Source organism: Nannobrachium achirus (assembly GCF_963921795.1).
Source record: "Nannobrachium achirus genome assembly, chromosome: 11".
In the NCBI taxonomy this organism is placed as follows: Eukaryota; Metazoa; Chordata; class Actinopteri; order Myctophiformes; family Myctophidae; genus Nannobrachium; species Nannobrachium achirus.
Window position 1 is genome coordinate 42,378,927 of NC_137820.1, and position 14,746 is coordinate 42,393,672.

Here is a 14,746-nt window from a genome sequence, read left to right on the forward strand (position 1 = left end):
TGCTTTGGATCCACATGGTCATTTCTCTCTAGGCTAATAGCCTAACTTATCCTGCATCAGTTGTTAGAGAAAGTTATTGTAGTTTGACCTAATTTCTTCACACATCAGGCCAATGAAGTAGTAAATATTAGGGGTCTTCAATGGGGGGTCTGGGACCCCTGGGCGGTCCTCAGAGTTACTACGGGGGGCTGCCAAGTATTTGTGATACTGTTTTTTTTTTTCTTTCTTTCTTTTCTCCCTCTTTTTTTTTTACATAACCACTTAAACCCTGGAATCCATATTCTGGACAAAAAATATCAGATCTACTATAATAGCTCACAACACCTCGCAGCACATTGTAAGCTTGTAGATTGGCTAATTTCTGGAAAGAGGTCTGGAGCAGGGTAAAAAATTCGCAGAGTATAGAGCGAAAGTATCGATGGACGTTTTAAGTTAACAGCGCTCTGGACCAGAGCTAGTGGGGTCCCTGCTTCATCTCTCTCTCAGCTAGTGGTGTAAAGTAACTAAGTACATGTACTCAAGTTCTGTATAGTACAATTTTTATTTGAGCAATTGTTTTATTGAGCATGTCCAATTTTCTGCACTTTTACTTCTACTCCAGTCCACTACATCTCAGAGGCAAATATTATACTTTTACCTATTTGAAAACGTTACTTACTAGTTAGTTTGTAGATTTGGATTATTATTACAAAACATATAGTAACCGCTTCAGCCCTATTTGAAAATAGCCGAGCTACAAGCTCACAATGCATTGTGCTGCGATGTATTGTGAGCTTGTAGATCTGCTATTTTCTAAATATTTTTATAGGCCTACATTTGAAAACTTGAAATGGGACATTCTGCATAATGAGTACTTTTACTTTTAGTACTGCAGGCTACTTAAGTACATTTTGATACCAATACTTTTGTTTTACTCAAGTACATAAATTCCAGACTTCTTTTGTGGTTGATTGATTGAATAATGTAGCCTATTCGAAGTTTGCATAGGAAAGGGTGGGCTATACAGTCAAGCCTAAGGTCAACTAATAGGATACGCCCAAGAAAGCACATGGCTTCTCTTGTTTAAATTGAGATCCTTTAAAAAGAAAATATCATATAACATTGAATGACCACTGTTGTTCTTAATATACGTAAACGACATGTCATCTGCTTGTGACTGCAATCTGTTCCTGTTCGCGGATGACTCGGCTCTCCTAGTCTCCGGCAGAGACTTATTGCAGGTTGAAAAGGCCCTTAACTGTGAACTTAACAAGATCTGCACCTGGCTCAATGACAACAGACTCTCAATTCACCTAGGCAAAACTGAATGTATCCTCTTTGGATCTAGTCAGAAACTTAGCCTAGTTGAGAACTTCACAATTAAAGTAGGTGACACTGTGATAGAAAGAAAAAACTACATCTGCTACCTGGGTTGCATCCTGGAGGCTAACCTATCCAGTGAAAAAATGACCACCAAGGTAATCAATAAAGTCAACCAACGAATTCGCTTCTTGCAAAGGGTTGCCCCGCTGATCAATACGAAATCCCGAAAGACACTAGGAGGAGCTCTTATTGGGCCCCTCATTGATTACGGAGTCCTTGTCTGGTATCGCGACGCCCCAGCCGCCTTAAAGTTAAAGCTTCAAACAGCCCAAAACAAACTAATTAGGGTTGTGCTTGGTCTCCCTCCTCTGACCCACCTTACCGAACATCACCACGAAAGCGTGGGATGGCTCAAAGTAGCTGACAGAGTACAGCATCTTGCAATGGGCCTGGTGTACAAGATACACTACACCTCCAAGATTCCCATGTACCTGACAAACTACTTCTTAAAGGTCAAGGATGTTCACGACCACAACACCAGAGGCAGCTCCACTAATCATCATCAACGTAGATTTAACACTAAACAAGGCTCTAACTCGTTCTCCTGCTACACCATCAACATGTGGAACGCCCTTCCTCAAGCCCTAAAGGAGAGCAAATCCCTAGCCTCCTTCAAAATTGGTATGAAAAGTCACCTTCAGACAGCTGCTACCCGTGACTTGTAAATAGACTAAGCCCCCATGCCCCCCCCCCTTTTTATTATTCTTTTTCTGCCTTTGTATTTGATGTTATGCTTTTGAAACTGATATTATCCTAGATAAAGTACTATGTTCTATCCGTCTGTCTTTCAATGTTATATGAGATACTTAAAGGAGTAGTTCACCCCCAAAATGACTAATCAATAGAAAAAAAGTCATTTTGGGGGTGAACTACTCCTTTAAAGTGTGGTTCCTGTGGAAATAAGCCTCGGCTTTCTAGGATCTCCTTTTAGTTGACCTTGTACCAGTGATTTGTACTGTCATGAAACTGTACTTTTTTCTATTGCAAACTTCTAATAAATTCTTCAATCAATCAATCAATGACAGACAGATAGAACACAGTAGCCTACTATGCAGAATATATCAGAAAAACAGTCGTAAAACCTGAGTATTTCTATATTGCTGTATCTTTGATAATGATAGGCTACTTTTATTCAATGTGAGCCTACTTTTTCCAGCACTGATGCGAGGGACTTGACTTGTCTCTCCCGCGCGCGTCTCTCCACATTCAACACGACCAACGCGCGCCACCACTGGTCACCAGCCTTGGTTCCTAATACTGAACAACAGACTGATCCGGTTTAGATTCCGCCTACTGTATCCGATGTCCTGTACGAACTCATACGCGTGCAACTCATACACATTGGAGCACCGTTTCCGTATCCGTTCCAGACCCGAAACCGGAACTTCAATCTGCAAAGCAAATTCGTCCAGTCAACTCTTTCTACAAGTCACTTCACATAACGTTGACGTCTGGCAGAAACCTCGTATCTCCATATTTCAACTACATTTAAATTAAATGTACAAGGGTTTCCGCCCGACAGCAACGATAAATCTCGCGTTCACCAGACCCCTGGTGAACATGCCATGTCTGCTTATTATAAGCGACTCTGGGCTTGTTTTTCGGTAAAGTTGCTTGTAATTATTGGTAGTTGCAGGTTGCAGTTTTTGGGGCTTGTTTCTACCGTGTAGTTGCTTATTTGGACTTGTTTCCTAATGTTGTTTAAACCACTGAACCAGTGGTTACTGGTTACATTTTCTATTTGTCTGCAGAGTGCAGAGTCAGCCCCTATCTGAAGTGATGCCCTATAACTGCCTAGTTACAAGATTTGTGTAGTTAAAGGAGTAGTTGGCCCCAAAAACGACTGAATTCCATAAATTATACACCCCATGCCCATGTTTGTCGCATTCTTTGTCGCATTCCTAAGCCAATTCTATGACCGGCGGAGTAGGCCTATACTGTATCATGACTCAAGTCATAGGAGAGATACTCAAGGACTAAATAGTCTCCTAGTGATGAGTAATGACTGATGACCTGGTCATCAAATTATTGGCTTAGGTCTCAAAAACTAAAGACTCTCGGTCTCCACCCATGAATTCAAGGCTTGTAGCCTAATTAATAGAAAAACTACTCCTTTAGGCTAAAGGTTTTTTAATCAAAAATGTTCTTCAAATAGCAGCAGCAACTGCTGTATAGACTACTTTATATAGGAAACTTTCGGGACCATTATTGCGACCATAGGTCACAAGTTTAGTATGTGAATGGTCACAGCTTGTCCGTATGTAGGCTATCCCAGAGTTGTAGAAGAGAGAGTTACGTCACTTACGTCGACTCCCATAGTAAGCGTGTACTCTATGGTGGGAAGCTAACTTAGCCTAGCTTACTGGAGCCTGTTCTCATTCTTAGCGAGCCTCTGCCCCGTCCGCCCCCATTCAGTTTTCACTCGCTGGTAAGTAGACTAAATTAACGTCTTTTTCACTCTTTTAATAATGTTATCTACCTTAGAGAGGCCCGTGAATGCGTTACAATGGTGAAAAGGACGTGATTTGGTCTACTTCCAGCGATTTTAAATGCCTCGGCTAGAATGGGGGCGGACCATAGAGTATATATAAAAGGGGCGGACGGGGCAGAGGCTCGCTAGGAATGAGAACGGCTCCATGCGAAGCCACTTCCGGTCTGCGGCGAGTTCAAAGCGTGACGCCACTCTCATATAGAACGCTCTGGGCTATCCTTAACGCCTGACACTGTGGTTCTATGGGTTTGTCTCTCCATTAATTAAGGGTAACATGGTCCTGGCCTACATCACTGGCCAGCTATGGCCAAGAATTTGCACAACCTCGCCCTTTAGGGCATGTCGCCATGAAGCGTCTTACTAGTGGGTATGTTATTTACATACCTATATGGGTCCATTTGAGATAGAAATACCATTAAACAACTGAGGGTCCTTGAAATTAAAATGGTTGAAAATCACTGCTGACGGTCCCTCAGTCCCTGGCATATCTTTTCAAATGGGGGTCCGCGGGCTGATAAGTGTCAATTTGGCGGTCCTTAATGAAAAAGATTTAGAACCACTGGCCTAGTCATTTTGTTCTTTTGGGCTTGCTTTCCAAGACCTGGTTGCTTGTTTCTCGTTCTCTCGCAAAACCTGGCAACACTGGCTGAAAACAGAGAGAGTGAGAGGCAGTGAGAGAACAGTCCTGGCTCAGCTAGCGGACCGTGGCTAACGGCTAGCCTGCACAGCACAGCTGTGTGTGTGTGTGTAATAATGCTGTAATAAACACACCGTCTGCCTTGATGGAGCTGATGATGAAGTGCTGTTAACATGGCGGGCCGCTGCCTGTGCCTCTGTCAGCAGGAGGCAGCAGATCATGGACACCGTGGAGGAATCATGGAACAACAAACTGCTGGATAAAAAGGGCTCCTCCAAGCTGCAGAAGAATGGCAGGATTGGTAAGCTTTGTGTTTTTTTTCCCTTCGCTTTTCCCCCACCTCCATAATTATTATGAGTCAGAACTTTTTATTTTATTTTCAAGGATCCCCCCTCCCCCCAGCTTGGATGCATTATGATTAGGCCACACACAGGCCCTAATAAATGAACTATAGATACAAATATAATACAATGGAGCCAGTGATAACCACTGGTTTGTTACATTTATCAGTGGCCTCCAAGCCAAGGTAATCAATAGCCAATACTAATGTTAGTATACTGTTTTAGACAATTGGTTCTCAAAGTGGGGTCCGGGGACCCCCATGTGTCCTTCAGGGAGTTCCAGGGGGTCCCCAGCTAAATGGCAGTTAGGAACCAAATGGACTCTTATGGGTCTGTAACTAAAGAGTGTACACTCAGAGTTCATTTAACATTGAATTTACTATATAAATTGGTAGTCTCAGAGATAGAAAATACTATTAAATGGGGGTTTACTCTGTAGCCTAATGCATGTCAAACTGGGGGTCCTGGGGAAATTAAAATGGTTGGGAATCACTGCTAGAGCCATAAAAATCTTCTCTTATGGGGGTCTCTGGCATATCTTTTCAAAAGGGGTTCCGCCGGCTAATAAGTGTCAATTTGGGGGTCCTTGACTTGAAAAAGTTTGGGAACCACTGGTTTAAATTTTACCTATATTTCTAGATGACTATGACTATCTATTTGATGCATTAGTGTTTACCTTGCTTACTGTAAATCGCTCTGGATTAAGAGCATCTGCTAAATGCCTAAATTCATTGTCAATTGTTACTCAGCAAAGTAATGAAAATAAACGTCTCATTGATTCACACAGGTACTGGGAAGAATCTGCTCAAGGCATTCAATAACCACAACAATACTTTACACATACAGTCCATCACTCGCTCAGAATGCGCTGGTAAGTTCCATGTTTTAATGGTGTCTCACCTCGAGCTCTAAATCACTATACACATTTTGGCAGTAAGGCCTCCTCCATTTTGGCATCTGGTATATTGATTGATTGACTGCTTTATTAGTCTGAAATGTAAACAGCACGTGGTACAGTCAGACATTAAGGCTGAAAGGATAACACAAAAAAGTCTTGGGGACTTGTTTCCATTGTGGTCCTATGTAATCAGTTCCCCAACATGGCATAGAATATTAACATATTAATGTCATCAACAATTACAAGCGGCAACTATACATTTAAGGCTATCCACAAGTTTCCAACGTCCCATCGTGCATTGCGCAGAAGGTGTGCGGCAGTTTCCGGTGTCGCAGCCGAGAATGATCTACTAGCTCACAACTGTTGCATCGGCGACGCAACGTGAGCTTGTATATCTTCTGTTCTCCGTAAGTGTCCCACAAATAATCCTACAGTAAATTATCGCGGAAACAGCTGGATAAACAGATCTGCCAACTCCACCTGTTAACCTGAGAGAAAAAGGATTTGAGGAAACCTTTCGCTTATCCTCTGTCATTTTGATGGATTAAAGTCTTGCATGCTTACAGTCACTGTGCAAGTATAAAGTATTTTACCGTTGGAAAATAAACAAATGAAAGTGGTCGCTATCAGGCAATACCAGCACTTTTGCAGCCAAGGAGGGCATGTGAAAACGGTCTTTCCCATTGCCATCCAAGAAAGTTATGCCAATTTGTTTGCCAGTAAAATACTGAAAAAACAGCCATGTCTACAGCGTGTCCACTTGGGAAGTATGAATCTGTATGAATCTTTCCCCTCCAGCTGGAAAAGGGCGTTTGAGTTGATGTTGTCCGTCATGGCCTGAATGTGTGTGATCCATCCAGGCTCCTGTCCCAACCTGATGATGAGAAGGAGTGACCAGTCAGACCACCGGCCTGTCCCGATGGCGCTGACCCCCCAGCTGCCCCCCAGGGCGCACCGGCCCCTCTGCCTGTCCGTGTCCTCCGACAGCAACGGACGCTTCAAGGCTCTGGAGTCGCAGGAATGGAAGAACAACCTGAAAGCCCAGGTATGTACAGTATATGTACACAGATGTAATGGCGAATCCCGCCGTGTGAATTTAGGTATTTTTCAGGTCTTAGTGGGTTTTAAAGGACAACTTTGTTTTTTTACAACAAGGGTTCATATTTTAGATTGTTCTCTCGTTCTATTGTTTTATCGCATTTACCGTGCTAAAATCTGGGGCATGTGTATGCATGGGGGCATGCGTACAAGTGGCTAAACATGTCTTTTTAGACACAATAAGCCAGCAGTTTCTTTATTGCTATTTACTGTAACACTTCTAGCCCGCATAAGTCACATCCAACCATGAAAGGTTTCATTGGGAATGGGCTTATTCTGTTAAAATGACATATTTAGCCACTTGTATGCATGCCCCCAACCACTGAAATAAGACTCTCTAAAACAATAGAAAGAAGTAAATTAAATAATTTTAACACTCATCTTTTATATTCTTTAATTACAATCTAAAATATGAACCCTTGTTGTAAATGAACCCTTGTTGTAAAACTAAAGTTGTCCTTTAAGTAAAAATATTAGTCCTTTTTCCACCTCTGCGTGCAGATGGCCCAGGCGCACAGCGCCGGAGCGGCCAGCAGCACCGGCGCCCTGGAGAGAGCCTCCCTGTTCTGCGCCTCAGGCTCCAACGCCACCTACAGCTCGGGGCTGTCCAGCCCCGTGGAGACCCTCAGCAAGAGCCGCTCGTCCGGCAGCCGCTTCTCCCTGTTCTCGCCGCCCTGGAACAGCAGCTCCGAGTCAGACTCCAACCCGCCCTCCCGCTCAGGCTCCAAGAAGCTCCGCAACTACAGCCGCAGGGCGGCCACGGGCCCCGCCGGGGTGGGAGGAGGCGGCAGGAGGACCCCCGACATGCCCTCCGACCCCCCGTCCGCCGGCGGCCACGAACACTTCCAGTACTCCGAGCCCGTCATCTCCAAGGTAAGGGATTGGGAACGACAGTCGCTGTTGTCGTTTATCGTGATAAACGCTCAACGAGCAGATATACATTTATCGTGAAATTGTCCTGTCATATACACAAGGATGAATTACCAATAATTTTTTTTAAATATATTTTTGGGGGCTTTTTGGGCTTTATTTTACAGTAGAGACATGCAAACAGGGAGAATGGGACTCGATTCGAACCCGCTAATCGCTGTCAGGCTACATTGGAGCCTACAGTAGTTGCCTGGACCGCTAGGCCACCGGTATTAGGCAGATGAATTCGCTTTTGTTGAGCTGCAAATTCAGTACGACTTATTCTTAAACCCTCTATACTTGATAAGAAACAGGACCTGTAAAGAGCGCATTTGGTACATAACTGATTTAGATATCTACAGTAAATCACACTCAAATTGCCACAGTTAAGCCATTATTTTATGCTTTAACTATAAAAAAAAAATTTATGTCTACCTTGGATGTCTTTATTTTTGTACCCTATCATGGCAGTGGATATTTTTCTATGGAAAAATGAGGGGATGGTGTTTTGTTCCCCCTGATTAGCCAAAGATTTTGAAAGTCATTTACAAAAAGGTTTTTTCCTACTTATAACCTGTAGATTTGGCCAGTGCTGTAACCCTTAATAATATGCCACAGTTAAGCTCCGTACACACCGGGGGTGAATTAGCGAATAGCGAATTAGCGTATAATTCTCTTTTTGTTTAAAACCTTATAAAGTCAATGGATGGAAGCATCCACACCAAACGCGAATTTCGAAAAAGCGAAAAGGCGTCTGTTTTGCATTGAGGCCGAGGGGAACGGTGTTTCTTTCTCCTTTTCCTCTTGTCTGTGTGGCTGCTTGGAAAAAGTAGGCTACTCGAATGTCTACTGGTAAAAGCATGGTTTATGTAGGCCTGTGTTTTATTGTAGGCTAATTTATATCTGCAAAGAGACTAATGTTTTAAAATAAATCGCTGGGTATTAAATACAATAGGATCAGAAATGTAGTGGAGTAGAAGGAAAGTACTGAAAATTTTGACTCAAGTACAAATACCTACAAGTACAGGCGCTACTCAAGTAAATGTACTTTTAGTTACTTTACACCACTGCTGCTGCTGCGAGCTGCCTGTATGCAGGAGAATGGGCGGAGGGGAACGGTGAACGCTCTGCTGTGATGTGATGGGTTGTGTGCGCCGGTGAAGACCTATACACTTTTCTTATTTAATAGGCTAACAACCACGGCCAGGTCATCATCACTTGAGGATGTAGTTTCCATTGTTTTATTTGTTTCCCCCTCTCCGTTCTCCTCTCTCCTCTCTCTCCTTTCTTCTCCTTTCTCCTGTGGCTACAGGCAGATACCACCCCCTCTTTTTTAGGCGAATTAAGCGAATATTATGCGCATATTCGCGTCGCTTTTTGGTGTGGATGGAAATAGGGTCCCATCCTCTTTTACAGTACACTTTAAGACATAATAAGACAGAATAAGACAGAATAAAGCCATAATAAGAAATAATGTGTTGGTAATTAGAGCTAATATATTTTATTAGACAGAAACAAAGACAGAATAGTAGAAAGAGCGAATACATTATCTGGCACCGGCACCTGCCGCGGAGCTGCAGCGGCAGACACTGCTGCACGACCGGCAGTTTGACCAGCAGTCGCACTGCATCGCCGGCGATAGGACCAGCAGTCCCGGCAGTAGGACCGGCGGCCGCCCCACGGACCGGCAGGTCCCGTAGCGGTAAACTGCCCGTCTGTGCGGTGGTGGCTGCCGCGGCAGTTACCAGCGATGCCGGTCCTACCTACCGTTCCGTGCGGCGACCGCCGGTCCTACTGCCGGGACTGCCGGTCGAACTGCTGGTCCGCGCGGTGGCCGCCAGTTCTATCAGCGGCAATGCAGCGCAACTGCCGGTCGAACTGCTGGTCGTGCGGCGGTACCTGCCGCTGCCAGATAATGTATTCGCTCTTTCTGCTATTCTATCTTTGTTTTTATCTAATAAAATAATATTAGTTCTAATTACCAACACATTATTTCTTATTATGGCTTTATTCTGTCTTATTATGTCTTAAAGTGTACTGTAAAAGAGGATGGGACCGAAATGGGCGAATCGCAAATTCTTCGCCTTTTTGGTTCGCTTATTCACATCGCTTTCGCTAATTCGCCGGTGTGTATGAAGCTTTAGGGGTGGTCGATATGGAAATATACAATATCATGATATGTTTCCAAACAGTTTCAAGATAGATGATCCTTTTTCATGTTGGTTTTTATGGTTATTTTTCAAGTTACTTAACAGTACAACCACCTACAAGGTAACAAAAACTAAAAGAAAAAGGAGTAACAGACCATTTAGACCAGTTGTCCTCAAAGTGGGGTCTGGAGACTCTATGGGTTCCTTTTGGGAGTTCTAAATTGACCCTTACAAGTATGTAAATCTGACAGTATACAAATGAAACCGAATTTGGTTAATGGTTGACCTTGACATTTTAAAGTTTGAGAACTACTGATTTAGACCAAAATGCAGATTTAAATGAATTCTGCAATGAATCTCTGCTCCCTCATTGTATCACGATATACTGTATACGATATCTCTGAAACGGCATATCGTGCAGAAATTGTATCTTCTCAACAATATTTATCACCATATCGCCCACCCCTAGCCACAGTTAACCCATTTAGGCCTAGAATTATTGAATGCTTTAACCAGTGAAAAATAGCAGATATACAAGCTCACAGCGCAGCACCGAGTGCCGTGCTGCGAGCTTGTAGATCTGCTATTTTTGAAAAAGTCATGAAAATGTGTGCAAATCTTTGAATATATGTATTTTCAAAGTGAACGTTTGTAACAAAAATTTTGCTTCTGGGTGGTCCCTGGAACTAGATATTTTGAGATGGGGGTCCGTGGCCAAATAAATATCAGTTTGGGGGTCCTTCACATGAAAAGGTTTGAGAACCACTGACATAGTAGTCTCTCAAGAACAGACTAACTGAGCTCCATTTAAGTGAAAAGGACCTTTTCTTTGACGATGGCTATAGCCAGATTGCTGACATAGAAATATAGGTTTTTCAAAAAATCTTAGAATGATTTAAAAGACACTTATAGAATCGGGTCAAAATTCAAATTTTCACGATTTTGCAAAAATAGATCTACAAGCTCGCAGTGAGCTTGTATAACTGCTATTTTTCAATAGTTAAAGCATAAAATAATGATGCACAATAATGTGTACCCGTTCTGATCGTGACATGTAATTGTCATATGGTCCCCTCCACCCCTGCTCCCCAAGGTGACGGACTACATCTACGTGGGCAACCTGAACGCAGCCTACAGCGGGCGCACGCTGTGCCGCAACAACATCGACAGCGTCATCGACATGAGCGGCCTGCCGGGGGAGCAGCCCGGCCCCTCGCTCAGCCTCATCCCGTGCACGTGTTCGCGAGGTGCACGCCACAGCTGGTCCAGGCTCAAGGTCAGTGTTGGATAGGGTACTCACGTTTAATTTTTCTACTTAAAGATGGGGTGCCATGATTGTTTTCCCCCCCTAAAACATGATGATCAAAATCAGTAACTAGAAACTAAAGTTTTCAATTAAATGTAGTGGAGTAAAAGTGCAATATTCAGATCCGAGATGTAGTGGAGTAGAAGTACAAGTACTGAAAATCAGAAATAAGCCACTAAAGTAAAAACACCTCAAAATTGTCCGCTGACATTTTATTTGCTAATATTTTTATGATCATTGTGTGGAATGCAATAAGCCAATCAAATTAATTCACTGTACTAATGGTCATCCGTTGTTGGGGGGCGAGGGGCAGATTTTGGCGTGAATTTCATTATGTAGTGTGCGATACAGAAAGCTGGCCGGGGTGGAAATGCGAATTTATATAACAAAAAAATTATCCAGCAGTTGCAGGCATAAACATTATAAAGATTCCGCAACTTCATGGCATATTATCGCAAAAAATTACAAGTCTTCTACAACCAAGGTGTCAGAGATTAGTATCGAGTGTCCAACATTCTCCTCCCCTGCCCTGGAACACATGTCCTGGCGTCTCTTCCACTACAAGCATCGGAGCGATCTGCAGTTGATGTTGAATGATCAGCTCCCGCGGGCGCTCATACACTGTGTCTGTGTGTGTGGTCAGGTGACAGAGCAGATCTACAAGCTCACAACGTGTCGCAAACGCGACCCGTATACGCCGGGTATATCTGCTCTTTTCGGCAGCAGAGAGAGCCGCTAAATGCAGCCGCATTTAGCCTCTCCTCCCTGGGTTGAATCCAAGCTTCAAGCCCGGGCAGTCAGACCTCCGGGGGCGATAGCAATTTCAACAAATAATAATACACTTAACTACTTGACATGGACAATGTTGCTAAAACTAAAGATATGAGAGGTAATATAATTTTTATATACCGGTACACAGATTTAGTAATAAAGGACATTTTCAGTCGAGGCGACTTCCTCGTTTTCGTGGTAGAATAAACGTCAATCAATCTGCTTTTTCAAACCGATTCTACAAAAACCATGTGACCTACTGTATTATAATGTAAATCTTCGGGGCGTGACATGGGCACTTTAAGCGGTCGCAGTACTCACAGTACTTGAGTAAACGCACTTAATCACATTCCACCACTGCTCCAGGTGGACATCGGCGACGTGCTGCTGGCCAGCGAGGGCCTCCAGGCCTCCAGGCGGCGCTGCTGCTTCGAGGACATCAACGAGTGCATCCACGCCTCGGCCGAGAAGAGGAAACGCGTGCTGGTGCACTGCCGCGACGGCTTCTCACTGGCGCCCACCTGCGTCATCCAGTACCTGATGGTGAAGCAGAACATGCGGCTGCTGGCCGCCTACGAGCTGCTGCGGGCCAAGTACCCGCTGAACATCCGGGAGGCTCACCAGGACCTCCTGGTGGCCCTGGAGAAGGCGCTGCGGCCGGGCGGCGCCGTGGACCCCGAGTGCTTCAAGCAGGCCATCTCACGCAAAGTGGCCTGGACATGAGTCTATAGCAGTGGTTCTCAACCTGTGGGTCGGGACCCCCAGGTGGGGTCCCCAAATTATTTCAGTGGGGGGGGGGGGTCCCCAGATGATTAACTTAATGTAAACATACAGTAAACAAACCAACCGTAAAGTTTAAGTGTACAGAGGGTGTTTGCACATGTCTAATGTGACAATTTAAGGACATTTTAATACCTCTAAAATGACAAATTAAACATTGGTCAAATTGTCAAAGAAATTGTGAAAATAGGCGTTTTTGCGAGGCGTTGTGAGCATGTTGATCGGCTATTTTCACAATAGAACTATGTTATACAAAATGAAATTCCTCAACTCTTAGTGCTTGTCAGGGTGGGGGGTCGCCAGTTAAAATATGATTATTTTGGGGGTTGCGGCCTGAAAAGGTTGAGAACCACTGGTCTATAGGGCTGTCAAGACAAGTCCAACTAATTGATTTCATCCAGTGGTTTCAAGGACCACCAAATTAATGTGTATTTGGCCGTGCCGGAACCCCATCTTCTTTTGTGCCAGGGACCCCCCCCCCCCCACACACACACACACAAAAGAGAAGGTTTATGTAAGAAGAAACTAAATTATCAAAAAGATTCCAAACATTTGCAGTTTTTCTAAAAAATTACAAAAATAGCAGATATACAAGCTCACAGCGGATCGCAAAGCGCTCTGAGCTTGTAGATCATCCGTTTTTGCGCAACACCGTCTTATGATGATGTATGAAATGCTGCGTAAATGCTCAATCAGATAATTCAATTCAGTTGATCATATATAAGAAAAACTATTAGAATTTCATCGCATCAAGTCATTGATTATATAATTATAATCTTTTAATAAAAACGTGCTTCAAGATTATTCGATTAATCAAAAAAGTTATCTACAGAATAATTGCCAAGAAAATAATGGGATAGTTGCAGCCCTAGACTTGAATCTTTTTGCCTGTCTACCTTGGATGTCTTTATTTTTGTACCCTATCATGGATGGCAGTAGATATTTTTCTATGGACAAATGAGGGGATGGTGTTTTGTTTCCCCCTGATAGATTAGCCAACTGGATATCGTACCGTCTCAATTTTGGGTCAATGATGATTGTGAAAGTCATTTACAAAAAAGTTGTGTATTTTCCTACTTCTAACCTGTAGATTTGGTCAGTGCTGTAACCCCTAAGCCCCCTGAAAAGGCCACACAAGTGTGTTGCCCAGAGCTGCTCAATATGAAAATGCAATGGTCTCGGCTGTACAGGTATGCTTACGTTCTGTGCCATCAACGTGTATAGATTATTTTGTGTGTGTGTGCGGCAATTTCTGCTTTATTAATTCGATAGTACATTATATAGAGGGAGAGAGAGAGAGAGAGAGAGAGAAAACCGATGTCAGAGAGAACAGAGACATGCGAGATGAGTCTGAATTCAAACTTGTGTTCTTCTCGCGTCTTTGCAAGGGGCATGTCGTCGTCGGTGCAGTGCACTAACTGGCTGAGCCACCAGACACCCTGCTGCGCCATGGCAGTGTAGTCGTAGTTCTCTTTTGTTTCAGGGGGGAAAGGACATTTTTGGGAGATCTCAGGAGACATTATTGATGTCATTTACAATATAGGCTAAGCTGCAAATTGTCTGCCTGCTGATTTCAGCATTAACAGTGAACGGGACATAATGTGACTTCTCATCGATGGAGCTACACTACCATCGACCGGATTACATTATATGCTATACTGCACAGGAAGGGGTCTTTGCACAAGTATAGCTGTTGATAGATTCCACATACTTCTGATCTATGTGATGATCCGTACCTAGCCGCAAGCAACTCTTAGATTCTATTTTTAATATTTGGAATTTAGAGTTGCAATACCAACCCTTGACAGCCCATACATCCAAACAGAAAAGTCCTATCTGATTGATTTAAATAATGTTAAACTCACCAACATTGCTGCTGTACGGAAAGCTTGAATTATCCTCTTTCGATCTGCAAAGTATGTTTCATAAAAATCCACTGTAGACATTTAGCTCATTTCTGTCAATACATTCTGTGCAGGTGATTACTTTTTCTAAGTGCCCTG

At 43.5% G+C, this 14,746-nt stretch overlaps 1 protein-coding gene across 2 annotated transcripts; it reads left to right on the plus strand.

Annotated features, from left to right (window-relative positions):
* Positions 1-4,554: 4,554 nt before the first annotated feature.
* On the plus strand, positions 4,555-13,214 carry LOC308294600 (uncharacterized protein). Of its 2 annotated transcripts, XM_080737337.1 has the most exons (6): positions 4,555-4,791; positions 5,619-5,702; positions 6,590-6,774; positions 7,329-7,700; positions 10,980-11,162; positions 12,330-13,214. In XM_080737337.1, exons 1-6 carry the CDS (start codon positions 4,710-4,712, stop codon positions 12,684-12,686), a joined length of 1,263 nt encoding a protein of 420 aa, XP_080593463.1. In that variant the 5' UTR covers positions 4,555-4,709; the 3' UTR covers positions 12,687-13,214. The 2 variants fall into 2 exon arrangements, with proteins under 2 accessions (XP_080593463.1, XP_080593464.1); XM_080737338.1 differs by lacking the exon at positions 5,619-5,702.
* Positions 13,215-14,746: the final 1,532 nt, after the last annotated feature.